The sequence below is a fragment of the Kogia breviceps genome, chromosome 14 (assembly GCF_026419965.1).
Source record: "Kogia breviceps isolate mKogBre1 chromosome 14, mKogBre1 haplotype 1, whole genome shotgun sequence".
Taxonomy (NCBI): domain Eukaryota; kingdom Metazoa; phylum Chordata; class Mammalia; order Artiodactyla; family Physeteridae; genus Kogia; species Kogia breviceps.
In genome coordinates, this window is record NC_081323.1 from 23502687 (window position 1) to 23520578 (window position 17892).

A 17892-nucleotide genomic window follows, 5' to 3' on the forward strand; every position below is an offset into this window, starting at 1 on the left:
GATTCATGTTTCCAGCTCCTGGCTTCCAACAGGATTGGGCTCCAGGCAGCATTCCATAACATCCTGTAAGCCTCTTCCCACTGGGTGCTGTCTGTCGTCAAGCAGAGTCCCCCCGCTTCGTTCCTCACCCCTCTGGCTGCCCAGGGCTCCCTGACACCAAAGCTTCTAAGAGAAAGCTCCAGGGTGAGAACTGCTTAACTACATAGTTTTCCTCGAGCCCAGGAAGAATTCACTCCTGTTCTCTCTGCCCCCGGATCCTGTATTGATGGGAAATCCATACATTATAGATGAGGGAGCTGAGTGTCAGGGAAGAGGCACATGTAGGCTTTCCCAGGGTCTCCCAGTGAGTCAGGCTGTGCAGCTGATCTAGAGCCCCCAGCTGGGTGATTCATGCAGCCACTGGAGGCCTCAGCTGCTCCAGACCGCTCATCAGCTCAGGCTGTCCCATGAGTCACACCTTTGCTTCACGGGCCTGGCCCCTGGAGCCAAAGGGGCCTCACCTCACAGTTATTCTCTTATTCACCTGTGTCCACGGCCTTCAAGCCTCCAACAGCCAGGAGAGGGAAGGCCAGGCTCTGGCTCCAAGGAGAAGACAGGGCCAGGAGGCCCAGCTGGTTGATTACTGGAAAACTACATACTAAGGCTCTTCAGAGGGTAGAGAACCCCAGAAGCCAGGACTGCTGTTTGACCGTTCTTCAAATCTGCCAAAGCCGGGAAGAAGGCACTGTGGCCAGAGGACCCCACCCACAGAGAATTCTGAGACTCACACTGTTGACTGGACTTGCCCTCGGACAGGAGTAGCAACTGGCAAAGCAAATGCTATGTTTTCTGAGAGACCAGCCCAACTTTTCCATCTACCGCGGTGGGCTTGTGCCAGGGGCCACAACAAGGGCACAGCTGGGACCTCTCCGAGGGCCCTGAAGGAAGGGGCTGCCACACCAATAAGAAGGCCCAGATTGCCCCAGTGAGAGGCAGGCACTAGGAAAACAGTGATGGAGCTCTTAGGGAAGCAGCGAGCTCTGATGGGGACCCAGTTCTGTCAGCAAACCTGTTGAGCACCTATTCTACCAGCCTCTCTGTTGAGAAAGCAGAAATTAGTAAGACCCAGTCCTGCCCTCAAGGATCCAGCTCATGATTTGGCAAGGAAGCCAGTCAGGCACAAGGCTAACCCTGGAATAAGTCAGTCTGCAATGTATACAGGCAGGAGCAGAGTCTATGAAAGGCTAAAGAAAGGAGGGACTAAGTCTGACGGAGTGGATCGGGGAAGGCCAGGAGGCTAGTCCTGGGCCATGATGCCAGTTGGTCTGGTAGATGGCCTGAGACCCAGTCAGAAATCATGCTGAAATTTTCAACCCAGGAGATGGGCATAGTGGTGGCATTAGGGACAGAAATGGAGTAATTGGAAAGAGGAGTGGCTTTTAGGTGAGATAACAGGTCAGTTGATCTCCTTGCACTGGAGACATGTGGAAATCCAGACCTGAGGTGTGTGTGTGAGACTGGGGATGAGTGCGAGGGTCTGCAGCCTAAAAACAAAGCAGTGGGAGTGAAGGAATTCTTGGAAGAGGGAGTCGATGCAAGGCCTAAGATGAGGCCTTTGGACTCCTGCCACCTCTCCTTTCACCCCAGTTGCCTTCTCACCCTCAAATGGCACCTCATCTTTCTGAATCCAGTGCTGACTCCTGCTCTGATCCAGCTCTCGCCCTAGAGTTTGCCTGTGCACTTGAAAGCACTTGTCCTTATTCATATCCTTACTAGCAGGAGCCTGGGAATCCTCCCAGAGGCGGCCTTTATCGCCAAGACTTGCCACTCGTTAGAGCACCTGCCTCTTGCAAAACTGCCCGACCACGCCTCCCTGCAGCTGCGCCTGTTCTCCATCACAGGTGTCCCCTCTCCGCATTGTCCAGGGGGATAAACTCCCTCAGTCATCCTAGAGGGGTGAAGCTGGGGCCCACTAACCATGGGGTCAGGGCCCACTAGAGGACAGTAGAAGCATACACATTTTTTTTTTTTTTAAGTTCCAGTGACTAGCAGTGTCCTTCGTCCTGTGGGGTACACATTACTATGATGGGCCCCTTTCTCAGACAAGGGAACTTAAATCTCAGAGAAGGGAATTGGCTCACCTTGGGTAACATCGCTACCCTGAATGGACAAGCAGACACACAGTTCTTCTGGTCCACAAAGTCAGGGCTTGTGTGTCAGACATTTGTCCATTCAGAGGCACAATGGGGAATTCCCTAAAGCCTCCCTTAGTGACTTGTTTCTTCGAACCCCCTTAAATGAAATAATCCGGGAGATGAGAGACCACTAACCGCCCCCCCACCCCCAGCCCCAGGCTTGGGAGCTGGGATGGTCAGAAGCCCCTCATGCCCCCGCCCCATTCTTTCCTTTGGGAGGCTGGTTCCTTATGCCATCTCACGTCTGTCCTGCCCTTGTCCCTTTCCTGTTTCCTGTTGTCCTGATTGCAGATACAGTACCTGGACTCCATGAACGGTGAGGATCTGCTTCTGACAGGGGAGGTGAGCTGGCGCCCTCTAGTGGAGAAGAATCCTCAGAGCATCCTGAAGCCCCATTCCCCAACTTACAACGACGAGGGTCTTTAATGGGCTGGTCCCTCCGAACAGCTGGCCAACTAGCTCGGAGGAACTGCCAGAAGAGAGGTGGCTGTTTGGCCCAGGATCCTGCAGGAAGTGGCCTGAACTGACCTTTGAATAGCATCTGTCAAATACCTGGCCCCATTTGTGTTGATTTTCCTCTTAGGACGCCCAGGAGTCTGACTGGGTGGGGTACGGTGCTGGGAGAACCCTTATCCCTTCTAAGGTGTCCTCTCCCTCAAGAGAAGCCCTGAGCAAGAGCTCCCCTGCACACACTCCCCAGGTCCCTTCTAGGAAACATGCGATTGACAGCTTTTCCCAAAGGCCACAGAAGGGAATGGGGTAGGTTAGAAAGGGGACACCCCTTACCCCCCCAAGGGCCCACTGTGGCCTGGGAGCAGTTTGTAATGCTGCTGAGTCAAGACGGGTAACCACGCTCTGTCCTCCGGCGTCGAGCCGTGGGGTTGAGTTGGCCATTAAAAGAAACAGAGACTTCTCTCTGCCATGGCTCTGTATTCCTGGGTCTTTTAGAAATTACCTGGGATGGTGGATGCCACGAGCTGAGGAGCACTGCCCAGCTCAGTTAGAGGCGGGGAGGGGGAGAGGCTCAGGGGGGGTCTCTGCTGCTGCTTCTGCCTCCAGTTTGTAGAGATGTCACTGTTCTGGCCAAGGTACAGCCTTCCAGGCCATGACCTTGGGGACCCAGGAGGCCTCTATGACCAGGGGGCTTTGTCACATCCTGAGTCATTTGAAAAGAGGCCTCAAGGGAAAGGTCCCTTTGTCATACACACTCCCATTGAACTGGGTGAGGAACATGCTGCCTTTTCCTCTCTTGGCTCCCCCTTACACGAGGTACTGGGGAGCAGGGGAGAGGAGGAGAACACACTCTTCCTGGCTTCGTTGCTCCGCCCCAGGACGCAGCCCCGTGCCCAGCCTTCCACCCCCTTCCCAACTCCAGGAGCATGTGCTGCAGAGCCACCTTGGTCTGAGCACTTGAGGACCAGTCCCCTCCTCCGAGTGTGGGTCATCTCTAGGGGAATTTTCTTTAAATTGAAGAAAGGGAGCGGAGAACCATATTGCCCCTCCCCCCAACAAACGTCCTTCATTTAACTTGCTATAAAATGAGTCATATAAAGAAACTCTATAAGGGTGAGGTATATCTCACTTCTGTGAAAACATTACAAATCAAACCGCCTTCTCTGAGTTTATTTAAGATGCTTTTGTTGCACACGGAGCTCTAGAGTGAAGCCTCCTGTGTGTGTGAGATAATAACACCTTGTAACTCATTATAGCTGGGCACTATTTACATAAACCAGAGCTGGGCCAGGCAGGAATTTGCTGATTAATTTATTTTTAATGGAGTGAGGTATACCATGCACCAAAATAAACTTTACAGTGTGTACCTAACTGCTCCTGGAATGGATGGAAAAATTAATGGAACAGATTTGGCTCTCAACTCTACACATTAATTTATATATAAAAGTTATTTGAGCCTTAACCCATTTGCTGCCCAGGGAAGCTCCCCAACCACAGATCCCAGCCTGCAGCACCAGTTCAGCTACCGGGCTTGCTTTAGAATCATGGCATCTCAGATTGGAAGGACCGTTAGCGGTCATTTAGTCCAGCCCTGGTCCGGAACTTGACGCCCCTTCTCAACATCCCAGTTGCCTATGTTCATACAGGCCCCATATGAATACCTCCAGCAGCAGACGGCCCCCACCTGCAGAGCCAAGTCCTGTCTCCATAAGAAGAGTAATCACCAAACACTGCAACTTATGCATGACATGCAGCCATGTTTCAAAGAGCCAGTCGATCTATCATGTCTGTGATGTCCCGAAGCCCTCACTTCCTGCCCGTAGGCATCGTTCACTGACTACACCTGCCCCCCGCAAAATAAAATCCAGGCTCCTTGGAAGCTGCAAGGCTCCTCTTAGTTTGATCCTTGTTTGTCTCTTTGAGTCTCTAACCCATTTCTTTTCTGAGCAACTGAACCACTGGGGTTACCTGAGGAGACTACCCTGTATGTTGTCTCTGCCTGGAATGCTGTCCGCTCTTCTGACTAAAGAAATTCCACATGTCCCCTAATACCACCCTCTCCTGTTCACCCCAGGCAGTATTCTCCAGAGGAACGATTTTTTTACATACCCGCCCTCCATCCTGCACTGTGAGTACCTTCAGAGTGGGCATTGGTGTTTGGATCAGTCGCCTTTGTTTTTCCAGCGTCCAGCAGCGTGGCTGCACCTTAGTAGGCATCAGTGTAAGCTTTGATAAATGAAAGAAGGAATGAGTGACTAAATTACCAATCATTATCTATACAAGCCCAACAAAAAGCCCCTTTCTGGACCATTCTGTCAGTTGGTACTACAGTTCAGCTTATTTTAATAATTCAGTACGAAGTACCTCCTTTGGCCTTCTAATAGGAACAAGAGCCAGATGTTCTTTCTATAGCTAAACGTTTTTCTATTGCAAATTGTTATTATACAGAACAAGTAAAAGACATGTTTTCTTTGCTCTCAGGGAGATTGCTCTCTAGGAATAATTTTGTCCTGTATTTGTACTATGAATACTTCCAGAAAGGATCACAGCAAATTAAGAGACACAGGTGTAAAAACTGCAAAACGATTGAAACAAAGTTTAAGAGATAAGATGCAAGTATTGGTAGGTTAGAAAACCTAGCCCGCTAATAACCGACTTTCACGTGACTTCAGCAATTTATAAAGTGTGATCTCACGTGTGCATTGTCTCGCAGCAGTCCTGTAAAATAGGTATTGTTCTCCTGATTCTCATCCCCTTTACGCAAGAGACAAGACGCGACTACAACTCAGAGAGACCTGGAAGATGAACCAGAGTAAGAAGGGGCCTAGAGTGCCCAGCCCGCATCTTCAGCCCTTGGGGCTCTTGCTCTCTCCCCACCCTGCAACTGCTTCCTGCAGGTCAGTGAGGAAATCTGCAATTGAATATAAAACCTTGCTCTGAGCTCCCTGGAAGTAAAAGGCAGAAATGAGACAGGCTGAAGGTTATGTACTTCCCTTTGTCACATGAAAGGAGTTATACTTATTCATCAGAAGAAAGAAATGTTTTCCTTACTCTTCCCAGAATATATTATAGGGTCTTAAAATGAGAAACACTGAACAGTGTTGCGAATAGTACCCCTAAGATTTCAGATTTGCCTAAAATTTTAAAAATTGCAAGTATTGCTTTCTTACATCAAGCTGAGATTAAAGCCCAGGCTACACTTCAGGCAGTGTTTTTTGTGTTTCTGTTCTGCGCCAGACGCTGCTTGGTGTTTTCAGTTAGTAACTCATTTAATCCTCAGTGACAGTTCTGTGAGGTAAGTGTTATTTATAAGTTCATGTTACTGCTGAGGGAGACTGAAGCTCAGGGAAGCCCAGATTCACCTTGCATGCAGACTGAGGCGGTTCTGACACCCAAGTCGAATGCTTTTAGTTCTAGAAAAGGAGTACTAGGTGGGGAAAGGGTCAGTTGTGCTACCTTAAAAAGTAAAAGGAAAACTAAAGCAGTATTCCAGCCACGTGGGCTTCTGTGGGCACATACACATACTAACAGGAAAAGTCAGAACAAGGGAGTTCAGGTTTAAGGTTCAGAAAAGCCTTCGAGGAGTTGGAACATAAAGGATGGGCAAGGTTTAGGTAGGTGGAAAGAAAAACAGGAAGTGTGGCTCCGCGGCACGGAGCAGGAAACTTCAGACTCAAGTGGAGCAGCTGAGTCGGTTGCCAGGGAAGAAAGGGTTGCCGAGATCCAGATGGGGCCACTGCTCAGGGAAGCCTGGGTAACGCTGCATCTGGCAGGGACTGTGACCTGATGGGAGTGCAGGTGCACAGCGGCGTGCAGGGTGGATGGGCGCAGTCAGGAAGGATTCTAGCCATCTAGGCTTGAAGGCCTGGGGGCAATTGTAGAAATAACAGAGGATGGCACTGCAGGGAATAAAATCGTCAGGACTTGATGCCTCACTGAACATGAAACCTGAAGAAAGCTGTTCAGGGTTCTCCTGGGAACAGGGAGATGCTGATGTTTAGCAGAAGACGGGAGCGTGAAAAGAAGAATCTTTGCATTGCGGTTTTTTTCGGGTGCTAATTACATTATCCTATGAGATAGGGCAGGGCAGGGGTTATTGTCCCCATGATGCACCAGGGAAGCAGGTCCACTGAGGAGAAACCACTTACCGGTGCAAGAAACCACTTACAGAGCGAAGCTGACCAGTCTCACGTCTTCAAGCCCCACCCCACTGCTTTGGTGCATGTTGGTTGTGTCTGTATGGGGAGCTGGTCTGACGGAAGATGCATCAGCGGGGGCAAGGCCATAGGGCAGGCCTGGACCTTGGGGGATGATGAGGACCTCGGGGCCAAGGACTTTGGCCCTGCCTTGGGTATAGAAGGGACACCTGAAGTCATGAAACTGGATGAGTTCCCAGAGACGAAATGCGGCGGGTAGAAAAGGGAGTGGGGTGGGCGTGGGAGAAAGCATCCACCGGGGGTGGGTGGGGACGGGGGTAGGAAGATATTAGGAACCAGCGTAGGAGGCGGAATCAGGAGTAAAAGCCAGGCGTGGGCGGTGTCGGTGGAGCCTTCCCGGAGGAGGCTCTTAAGGCCGTTGTGCTGCAGAGCGTAGGGCCGGAGTAAGTGGGCGGAGCTTAAGGGCTTTAGACTTCCAGGAACAAGACTTGAGAGCATGTTATGGCAACAGTTGTGGTATCTTGGGAGACGCCTAGATGAGAAAGAACGGAGAAAAATCGGGCGGGAGATAGGAGAGCAGGTGTTTTCAGCACAGGAAAGAACTGAAGATGTGCATGGGGGTGTCTGATTAAGTGTAAAGCAATGAGTGGAGTAGGAAGCGTCCCTCAAACGTGAGGAATTAGGGTTAGATCCCTCTGGAAGTGGAAGTCTGGTCTGGAGAACAAGGGCCTGGCTTTGGAGGGAAGGAGGGAAGCCTTTCCTGAGACCAGAGATTGGAGGACAGGTGGGGGGCAAGTGATTTCTGAGGTGAGGGCCCAGAGGGAAGGGAGCTCACACTGGTCTCCATGCCTGGGGAACCTAGAGCTTATCAGCGCTTGGGGTGAGGTGGGGAGGGAAGGGGAGTGGTCCGAGAACACGACAGTCCCAAAGTGAACTCTTCCCTTGGGAGCAGCCCTTTACTTGCTACCCTGGTTCTGCCCCCTTCAGCCTTCTCCCACTGCATCCCACTGTGCCCTGACCACTGACACCATGGACTCGGCCTTAGGGAGGACAGGCCAGACCTCAGGCCCCTGGCCATGATCTTCTTCTACCCCCTCACTCCACCCTGGTGATAACCACCCCTCACAAGTTTTCTGTGGCTTCCAGGGGACTTCTCTCAAGCCATGCTGCTGAGCCCAGGGCCCAGACCCTGCCCAGGACAAGGGCCTCCATCCCTCTGATGAGGCAAGAAAAGGTCCTGGAGATCCTGGCCAGGGATTTCCGGGAAGGGAATCTTCAAGCACTGAACCGTTAAGTCAAAAAGTGATAGAACACAAGGTGAGCACTAGAAGGGACTTGGAGACCTCCAGCCTCTTGCTCTACAGATGGGAGGCTGAGGCCTTGAGGGGCTCACTCAAGTTTTCTCAGTCGGGAACCAGAATCACTGACCTGTGCTGGCTTGCTTCTTCCCTCTTTTTCTCTCTCCCTGTGGCCAGAAACAGTTCCTTCACCTCCCAGTCACCATCTGAGAAAGAGCCTACAACAGGGCTGTACTCTAGTTGGCGGTGGAGGGTGGAACATGGTTCCTCTAAGCTTCCAGAATGGCTTATGAGCTCTAAACCCCAAGCAACTGGTTTATACCTCGGCTTATTCTGTGGCTTATGATTATTTCTCAGCCTGCCTTCCCCACTAAACTGAGTTCCTCCAGGGCACAGACCTAGTCTTACTCATCTTTGGGACTACAGTGCTGGCCTACAGTAAGCATTAAATATACGTTGGGTGGACCGAATGGGCACAGGGAGAGGGGATGGGGAGGGAGATGTGGCTGGATCAGTAATGTTGGGGGCTTAAGAGATCAATGGCTAATATATCTTCTTCCCCTCCCAAGTCCAGAATGAATTGAAAAATAAGAGACAGACACATGGACATCAAAATAGGGGCTTTACCAGTATTTCTGATAAAGCTGATTGGAGAATGTAGCTTTTGCTTTTGGGCCAAATGGACTTAATAATATCCTCCCCCCAATAAACATGCACCCCCCGACCCCCCCAAAAGGGGCAGACCTCTCTCCCTGGCAGGGACAGAACCTCCTGTGGAATTTTATGGTGTAGATCAGCGGAGAATATGCTACTTCTGCCTACAGCAGAACCAAGAGTGAGAGAGAGAGAGAGAGAAACCCAGAAATATTTGAGCTCAGCTCCTTCCCTAAGCCACCAATCAGCCAAGCCATTCCCCTTCTCTGGGGAGGATGAAGCCTGTGAGGATTTAGGGAGTGGTCCTCTCACCCTTCCCCTCCAGGAGAGTGGAGTGGGAATTCTCTCCCTTTATGGAAACATGGGGAGTGGGGACAGGTCTCCCACTGTGGGATGGGATACGGTGGACGGATGGGTAGAGGGGGTGGAGGGAAGGACGTGGAGAAAGGGTGAGACCCCATCGTCACAGTGTTACAGTGTGGACCCAGACACAGTCACCTTTCCAAAGCAGAATGCCCAAATCCTTATTCCTTGTGATCGTACTTGCCCAGTGCTCATCTGTGTACGCACAGTGGAGAGAGGACCTGGACTCCTGTGAGCTGGGATGAGAGGCCAAATCTCAGAGCCACACTCCGCTGACACGGCCCAGGGCCATGTTCACCTTCAGGGCTGACCTTTGGTCTGGAAGGGGCCGGAGACGGACCCGAAGGAGCTTCCGTGGTGCTGCTTCGTTTGCCGTCAGGCCTTCACTGAGCCCCTGCCCCTTCATGGCTGGAAAAGCTCTAAATTCAGCACGTACTGAGCTCCTCGTCCTCTCAGTCAGGCACCTGACACAGAGTAGTCCACTTATTCCTCACAACAACCTGGTGAAGGAGATGGTGTTGGTCCCATTTTACAGATTACGCCACTGTGACTCAGAGTTGTGATTGTTTGGCTCGCCCATTAAGTGCCAGAGCCAGTGTGGCCTCCTGAAGGCCTGTGTGGTGCTCAAGAACAGCAAACCACACCATCTGGGTTGCTTCTGGGACTCCTGCTTTGGGCCACTCTGCCCCTGGGGGCCTGCTTCCTAAGTTATCCTAAAATACGGCTCGATGGATCTTGCCAACCTCTGGGCCTCTGCAAGGCCCTCTTCAGGGTGTGGCTCCAGATGGCCTTTCCGGCAGCCCTTTCCCTGCACCCCTGCTCCCAGTACCTTCAGTAGGCAGGCCCCCGCCCCTCTAGTCCTGCAGCCTGGAACACCCAGCCCTCCACCCTGCACGTCTCAAAATCTTTCTCATCCTTTAATACCCAGCTCCAGCCAGTCTCTGGGAATTCTCACAACTTGTCCCTGTGTCAGGCTCTTAGGTCACTTTGCCTTGATTCAAGGGATTTAGGCACACTGTGGCACCCCTACTAGCCCTGGCTGCTCCTCCCAGGAATCTTTTTTTTTTTTTTTTTTTTGAGGTAGGTGGGCCTCTCACTGTTGTGGCCTCTCCCGTTGTGGAGCACAGGCTCCGGGCGCACAGGCTCAGTGGCCATGGCTCACGGGCCCAGCCGCTTCGCGGCATGTGGGATCCTCCCGGACCGGGGCACGAACCCGCGTCCCCTGCATCAGCAGGCGGACTCTCAACCACTGTGCCACCAGGGAAGCCCCTCCCAGGAATCTCGTCTCCCCTGACCCAGAGGTGCCACAGTAAAGGTGTGTGGCAGTGTTGGCGTCAGAGCAGCCTGCAACTGAAGGGCTGCAGCCCAGCTTCTGCTCCCACCAGCCCCACACGACATTCACCTGCCCAGGTGCCACTCAGCTTCTAAGAGAGAACAGACAAGGCTAAATGGCCCCTAGGATAGCAGAATGATGCCAGGCAGGCACCTGACACACCCCCTGGACAGGAAAATACTTTTCGTCCTCTTAATAACAGTTACTAAGGGGCCTGTGCCCGACCCACTGCATCCAGGGTCTGGGCTTAGCTATCTGCATGGCTCTCGTCACCCTGGGTCCCCAGCCCTAGGCTCAGCCCCAAGGCTAGGATATACTTGTCTGCCCTCCCATTGCCCTTAACCCACTCAGCCCATAGGATGGGTGGACAGTCCTGCAGCCCTGGGGGATTTCGTTTGATTTATATGCTTTTATTATCTGGGTATCTGGGATCCCTTGGAGCCCTTTTCAACTCAGTCTTCCCATCCTTGCCCCTCTCAGTGGAGCTCCCTTGTACAGACACTTAGTACCACAGTCCAATGTTAGGGTCAAAGACCACCCCTCCGCCCAGACATTCATGCACACAGATATGCACCCAGACATGTACACGAGAACATACACAGATGCACATGCAGGTAAATATACACTGATGCGCAGCTAGATACTTAAAGACAGCCAAGCAGACACACAGATCACAGATAGACAAACATCACAGATAGACATACGTAATGTACACACATGCCCAGGTATATAGTTATGCATAGGTATAGTGTACAGGCATACCTTATTTTATTGTACTTCACTGTATAGGGCTTTGCAGATACTGCATTTTTTTTTTTTTTTAACCAACTGAAGGTTTGTAGCAACCCTGAGTTCTCAGATGATGGTTAGCATTTTTTAGCAATAAAGTTTTTTTGTTTGTTTGTTTGTTTGTTTTGTGGTATGTGGGCCTCTCACTGTTGTGGCCTCTCCCGTTGCGGAGCACAGGCTCCGGACGCGCAGGCTCAGCGGCCATGGCTCACGGGCCCAGCCGCTCCGCGGCACGTGGGATCTTCCCGGACCGGGGCACGAACCCGTGTCCCCTGCATCGGCAGGCGGACTCTCCACCACTGCGCCACCAGGGAAGCCCAAGTATTTTAAAATTATGGTATGTACATTGTTTTTTTAGACATAATTCTATTGCACACTTAATAGACCGTAGTATAGTGTAAACATAACTTCTGTATGCATTGGGAAAACAAAAAAATTGTGTGATTCACTTCATTGAGATATCAGTATTTGCCTTACTGCGGTGGTCTGGAACTGAACCCATAATATCGCTGAGGTGTTCCTGTATATGTTGAGTTGAGCCATGTGAAATTGCCAATATTCAGTGGTTTTTTTACTTAAAAAAATGGAATCTAATACAAATGTGAGCATGGAGGGAAATATTAAAAAATACAGAGCCAAATTTGTACACCCATGTTCAAGCAGTATTATTCTCAATAGCCAAAAGGTGGAAACAATCCAAGTGTCTATCAGTGGGTGAATGGATAAACAATGTGGTATATACACACAATGGAATATTATTCAGCCTTAACAAGGAAGGAGATCCTGTCACATGCTTCAACATGAGTGAACCTTCATGCTAGGTGAAATATGCCAGTCACAAAAGGACAAAGACTGTATGATTCCACTTACATGAGGTGCCCGGAGTAGTCAAATTCACACTCAGAAAGTACAGTGGTGGCTTCCAGAGGTGAGCAGGGTACTTAGCCTTTCATAGGTAGAGTTTCAGTTGGGGAAGATGAAAATGTTCTGGAGATGGATGGTGGTGACGGTTGCACAGCAATATGAGTGTACTTAATACCACTGAACTGCACACTTAAAAATGGCTAAGATGGTAAACTTTATGTTAATTAAAAATAATTTTTTAAAAAATCCAAAAATATGTACCGTCAGGTAGACAGATACACACTGAGGGATAAACACAGGATCTCAGCAACACAGAAACATGACTCCTCCCCTCCCAGGAGTGCTTCTCTGACCCAGATACGGCCCCTGTTCTCCCCCTAAACAAATCCAGAGATAAGGCCCTGCCACCTCGGCTACCTGCATGGCTTGTTACCCTCCCACAGTCTGGCTCTGTTTACTCCTCCCCCTGCCCCCACGCAGCCTCCCCACGCCCAGGGAAGGGCCTCCTTAGTGTACCCGGGGCTCTGATCTCTGCCCCTGCCCCTCCTGGGCCCCTCTAGGATCCTCAAAGACAAAGCCCCATTCGTCTTTAGTCCCGGGGCCCAGCTTGACGCAGGGAGCCCCTAAATCCCCTTGCCAGCACCCACCCCGCTGTGCATGCATTTGCGCACCAAGTGAAGCTTTGTGGACGTAGAGGAACCTGTGTCTGGATCTGGACATGATCACAGGTCAGTTAAAGCAAGTGCAGCCAGTACTAAATGGGGTCATTGAGACATGGCATTAGGTCTCCTGCTGTCCCGGCCACCCTCATGGGACCTCGTCCCTCCACAGAAAGGTGAGGCTGGCACCGTTGTGACCACTTCTGCCTGGCCTGCGTCTCCAAGTAGCTGCCATCTGCTGAGCCCCGTTCTCCAGCACAAAGCCTCACCCTGCTCCTGAGGACTCTGGGACTAAGGCCCTTGATGGGGGCAGAGAACAGAAACTTGCCTGCTATTTGCCTCTGGACCATGCAGTGTGTCCCACAATCCTCTCAACCAACTTTCTCACTAACCATTGAATACTCAGCCCCTGAGGAGGGGAGAAAGGCTGGGGTCTGGCACCACCAGGTCAAGAGCTTCCCCAGAGTTGAGGGTGGTGGAAACGCAGACATCGGGAACAGAATTTTTCAGGGGCGGGACAGCATTTTTCACTGGGACTCTGGAAGGGCAGGGTTTGGAGGAAACTTGCTGGGAGCCTGGTGGGGATGCAGCAGGGGACGCTGGGGCAGCGGAGGGAGTGTATACTGAGTAAGGACCTGCCCTTTCCCCGGGCGGCAGTCGGGCGAGTCCCAACAGCAGGCGGACAGGTGAGGCTGACCCAACAGGTTCCCGAGGCCGGGGGCAACGGGGTAGAGCGTGGCTCTGACAAAGGGGCAGGCTGGCGGGAGGCAGTTTCTGCTGGTATCTTCTTCCAGCTGCGGCCAGCCCGGGCTGCAGGCCATGGAGACTGCTGGAGGGTGAGGGTAGCCGGTGGGCAGGCGTGTTTGGAGGCCCTGGGAGCTCAGGGCATGGCAGGGCCCCTGCGGTGCCGGGTGGAGGAGCTGAAGCGGCAGCGGTGGCGGGAGAGCTCACCGTGGGTGCTCCAGCACAGCGAGGCAGCCCGGCTGGCGGCCGATGCCCTCCTGGAGTGGGGTGAGGCTGCCTCCCTGTGGGTCCTCTCCGAGGAGCGGGAGCTGCCCTTCCTGAGCCCTCTGGATGTGGACTACATGACCAGCCATGCACGCGGGGGCTCTGAGCTAGGCGAGGCCCTGGGGCCAGGGGCTGCCGGGCCTGACCCCCTCAGCCTGCTCTCCGAAGTCACCTCCGCCACTTACTTCCCCCTGGCCTCCGACATAGACCCCCCCGTACCTGGACCTGGGCTGGCCCGAGGTGCCACGGGCCATGGGCTCCAGGCCCACACAGGCTATGATCCACTTCCAGCGGGACAAAGCCAAGAGCATCAAGGACCTTCTGCATTTCCTCTTCAGCCAGGCCCGCACGGTAAGGGCCTTGTCTCTTCAGACATTCATTTCACAGATGTGGAAACTGAGGCCTAGGGAGGGAAAGTGTGGCCACACGGCAGCTTGGGGACAGCACTGGGACGAGAACCCCTGCCCCCTATCACATCACAAGTTCCTAGAGTGTGGGCGTGTTTTATTTACCTTGGTAACCTCTTGGCACTCGAGGACATTATGAACAAGCTTAGAACAGGGGATGGGCCTCAGGGACTCCACAAACACCCTGAAAACGTGTGCAAAGTGATGCTCATTGCAGAGGGGGATCCTCTCTCTTTTGGGGGAGAGGGCCTATGGCCTTCATCAGATTCTCAAAAAGGTCTGTGATCCCCAAACTAAGAACCCCAACCTTGGTGAGTATCTGAGCCACCCTCCTTGAGTTACAGAGGAGGAAACTGAGGCCAGAAAGGGACTAGGACTTACTCAGGAGGTCCAGTCAGTTGGTGAGATGAAACCCGGGGCTCAGGGAGAGGGAAAGGGGTCTAGACTCAGGCCCCGGGCCCCAGGCACAGCCCTGCCTCCTGACAAATGGTCCCAACCGCACCTCGCTTTGTGCATTGTATCTCCACTGGCCCGAAGCAGGGGAAGGGGCACTGGTGCCTGGGCCTCAGCATGGCCTTGAGGGCTGGGCTTTTAGCTCTGCACTCAAAGGAAAGAGGAGTGGAAGCTGCTGGGCTCAAGGATGGGGAGCAGGGCTCAGGAGAAAGGGAAGCGGCAGAACAGGTGGGGTGTTGGTACCTGGGAAGCCTTCAGCTACAGACTAGCACAGCCTCACTCCTGGAGCCCTGACCCCTGACCCAGGAGGCAGGGAGAGGGATCAGATGACCCTAGGCAGGGTTTGGGGTGGCTTAGACTCAGTGCCCTTGCTAGGGGAGCAGCCCTGAGGGTACCTGCTGCAGATGTTAGGAGCCAGGATGCTGGGATCCTGCTGGTACCTCCAGAGCCTCCCTGGCAAGTCTACCTGCGTCCCAGGCAGGGGAGGGCCAGACCTGATTGGCACAGGGAATGGGGCTATTAGTGAGATGGCTGCTGGCATCACCCCTGCCCCTTTGATCTTTCTTGCTTGTCCTGTTCCCCTCACCCGTGGCCAGGCCTGTGCCATGGATGAGGGCATCCCTCAATGCTTTGGTTCCTCATCCTCCCGTCTAGACCCTCCACCTCTGGTCCAGGAGCCAAGCTTCCACTCTGGGCTGTCACTGACTCTCAGAGTGATCTTGGGAAGTGCTTCCTCCCCCTGTGGCCCAATGGCTTTGTTTGTTAAGGAGGCAGCAGGAGAGGAACATTTATTGAGCTTCTGTGGTGTGTTGAGTATTTTCACATTAAATTCCCCATAAATCTTGAGAGGTAGCTATCATTATCCCCATTTAGCAGATGAGGAAGTTGAGGCTCCCAGGGGTGAAGGAATTCGCCTAAGATCATAGCACTAGGAAGTAGCAGAGTGCAGGTTCGAACCCAGTTCTCTCTGGCTCCACAGCTGGAGTGCTTTGCTCCGCACCTCCTGCCTCTCAGCCTGGACTGGGAGAGGAAGTTCTCACGGCAGATATTGCAAGCCCCGCCTCTCCACCGAGCAGAAAACGTGGTCCCAGTTGTAAGAGGTCACAGCAGATCTCTGCAGCTTCTCAGGGAAACAGGTGGGTCTAGCAAAGGGCACTGAAGACCCCAGTAATTGGCCTGCAGCTCTGATCCGTGAGAAGGGAGCCTCAGACAGACAGCCAGAGCTACAGCTTGAGCTAGTGGGGGGAGTGTGAGGTGCTAGCCTGGGAAGTGGGGTCTGGGTTTTGCTTCTGACTCTTTCCCCCTCTGGGCCTCAGTCTTCCCATCTGTAGAGTAGACCTTTAGACTGGTACAGCTGATCCACAGACCTCTTTGAGAATCAAATGACAGATAAACAAACCGTCCTTAGAAAAATGCACACAAAAACTTTCAAACAGCCTTCTGGGCTTCAAGACAGTGAAACCCCCCAGCTTCCAAGTCAGGAACCCACAGGCTGGGTCACCACTAAAAGCCCTCCCAGTTCAGGTGTTCTCACGGGCTCTGGCCTTCTGCTTTTCAGTCCAGCGCTGTTTCCAGGGATCTAGACTCTCCCCCTGGCAGGGGAGTCACCTCTGCTTGCTCACCCTCGCCCCCTCCTCTCCTTTCCCCGGGGGTGTCTCAGCTCTGTCCCGGCTCCCAGAGAATGGGGTCACAGGAAGCCAGGAGCCTAGCCCCCCACGAGGCCGCTGGGTACCCGGCACAGCCCTGGTGGCAGCGGAGGAGAATAAGGTGTCTCTGAGTCAGAGCCATGGCCAGCTGGATCTCCTCGTCCCCTTCCCCAGGGCACGAGAAGCAGGAGGCCCTGGTTCTGGGGTGACCCCCAACTCAGGCTCCCTATGGCCTAGTGAGCAGGCCCCAGTGGACAGGAGGTTGGCCTCAAATCAGAGATACAACCAGCTGGGCTTCCCTGGTGGCGCAGTGGTTGAGAATCCACCTGCCGATGCAGGGGACACAGGCTTGTGCCCCGGTCTGGGAAGATCCCACATGCCGCGGAGCGGCTGGGCCCGTGAGCCATGGCCACTGAGCTTGTGCGTCCGGAGCCTGTGCTCCGCAACGGGAGAGGCCACAACAGTGAGAGGCCCGCGTACCACAAAAAAAAAAAAAAAAAAAGAGAGAGATACAACCAGCTGGATCTCCTGCCCCAGGCCCAGGGTGCCAGGGGTTCCCCTGAGTCAGGTTCTCCCAGGCCTGGCAATCGGACCCCAGAGGACAAGAGGCTGTCCCCAAACCACAGCCATGGCCAACTGGACCTCCAGGTACAGTTCCCCAAGGTTGGGGGCTCCAGAGTGCCCCCTGAAGGCAACTCCTTGGCCAGGCCTGGCAAGCAGGGTCCAGATGAACAACGGCAGACCCTGGGACACAGCCAGCTGGACCTCATCATGAAGTTTGGCCCATTCCGGGGTGAGGGGCCTGGGTCCAATGATCTCCCCAGACTGAGCCTGCTAGAAAGCCTGGAGTGGACTCCGGGGATGAGAAGCGGCTGACTCTGGGCCACAGCCAGCTGGACCTCATCACCATGTATCATCAGTTACAGGGCACCAGACGGGGACCTGAGCCTGGCCTCCCCGGGGGCCCCACAGGTGGCCAGCGCAATGGCAGTAGCAGTGGCCTGTCTGGGGATGAGAAACGGCTGACCCTGGGCCACAGCAAACTGGACCTCATTACTCAGTACAATAAGTCCAAGTCCAAGCTGCTCCCAGAAAGGACATGTCCGTCCTCCATCCACTGTGACGCTAGATTGGCTCAGGTCCCAGTCTCTGGGGTGGGAGCTCGAGCAGGAGCCTTATGGGGAGGAGAGGGAGTCTAGAGGCCCAGGTTAGACATTCCTTGGGCTTGGGATTCTTGCTCACACACGTACATGCACACACATGGGGAAATGGAACCCAACAGTTACTGGGCACCTGTTGTTTGTCACTGTGCTGAGCCCTTCTCACCAGTTACTTCTCATCCTTCATCCTTACAATACCCTACGAGACAGAGCTGTAGTAGGTGTACAGTTCTAGGATCATAGATATTATCTTCCCTATAATATAAATTTAGAAGCTGGGACCCAGCGAGTTTGATGACTTGCTTGAAATCCGGTCCGAGTAAGTGACGGGGCTCAAATCTGTGTCTCTGACTCTTAATTTCTTAAGATTGTGTTTTTGCACAGACAGGACACACAATATCAACAGTTCCCATGTCCTCATGTGCACAAAATCCACATATAACAGAGATGCTCCAAATGCCTGCACAATATACA

General features: G+C 53.1%; 2 protein-coding genes across 2 annotated transcripts in view; both read left to right on the plus strand.

The window, feature by feature from the left end:
- Positions 1-4513, plus strand: part of UQCC1 (ubiquinol-cytochrome c reductase complex assembly factor 1) — a 92611-nt gene extending 88098 nt beyond the window's left edge. The window contains exon 10 of the mRNA XM_059038094.2: positions 2466-4513. Within this exon, the coding sequence (XP_058894077.1) occupies positions 2466-2600 (135 nt within the window). The 3' untranslated portion in view covers positions 2601-4513. The remainder of the gene's footprint in view (positions 1-2465) is intronic.
- Positions 4514-13619: 9106 nt separating this feature from the next.
- On the plus strand, positions 13620-17457 carry FAM83C (family with sequence similarity 83 member C). The gene is given in 7 exon segments (XM_067013011.1): positions 13620-13961; positions 13963-14268; positions 16196-16261; positions 16263-16519; positions 16606-16617; positions 16762-17078; positions 17081-17457. Coding segments are annotated over 7 exon segments (1665 nt in total). The 5' UTR covers positions 13620-13631.
- Positions 17458-17892: the final 435 nt, after the last annotated feature.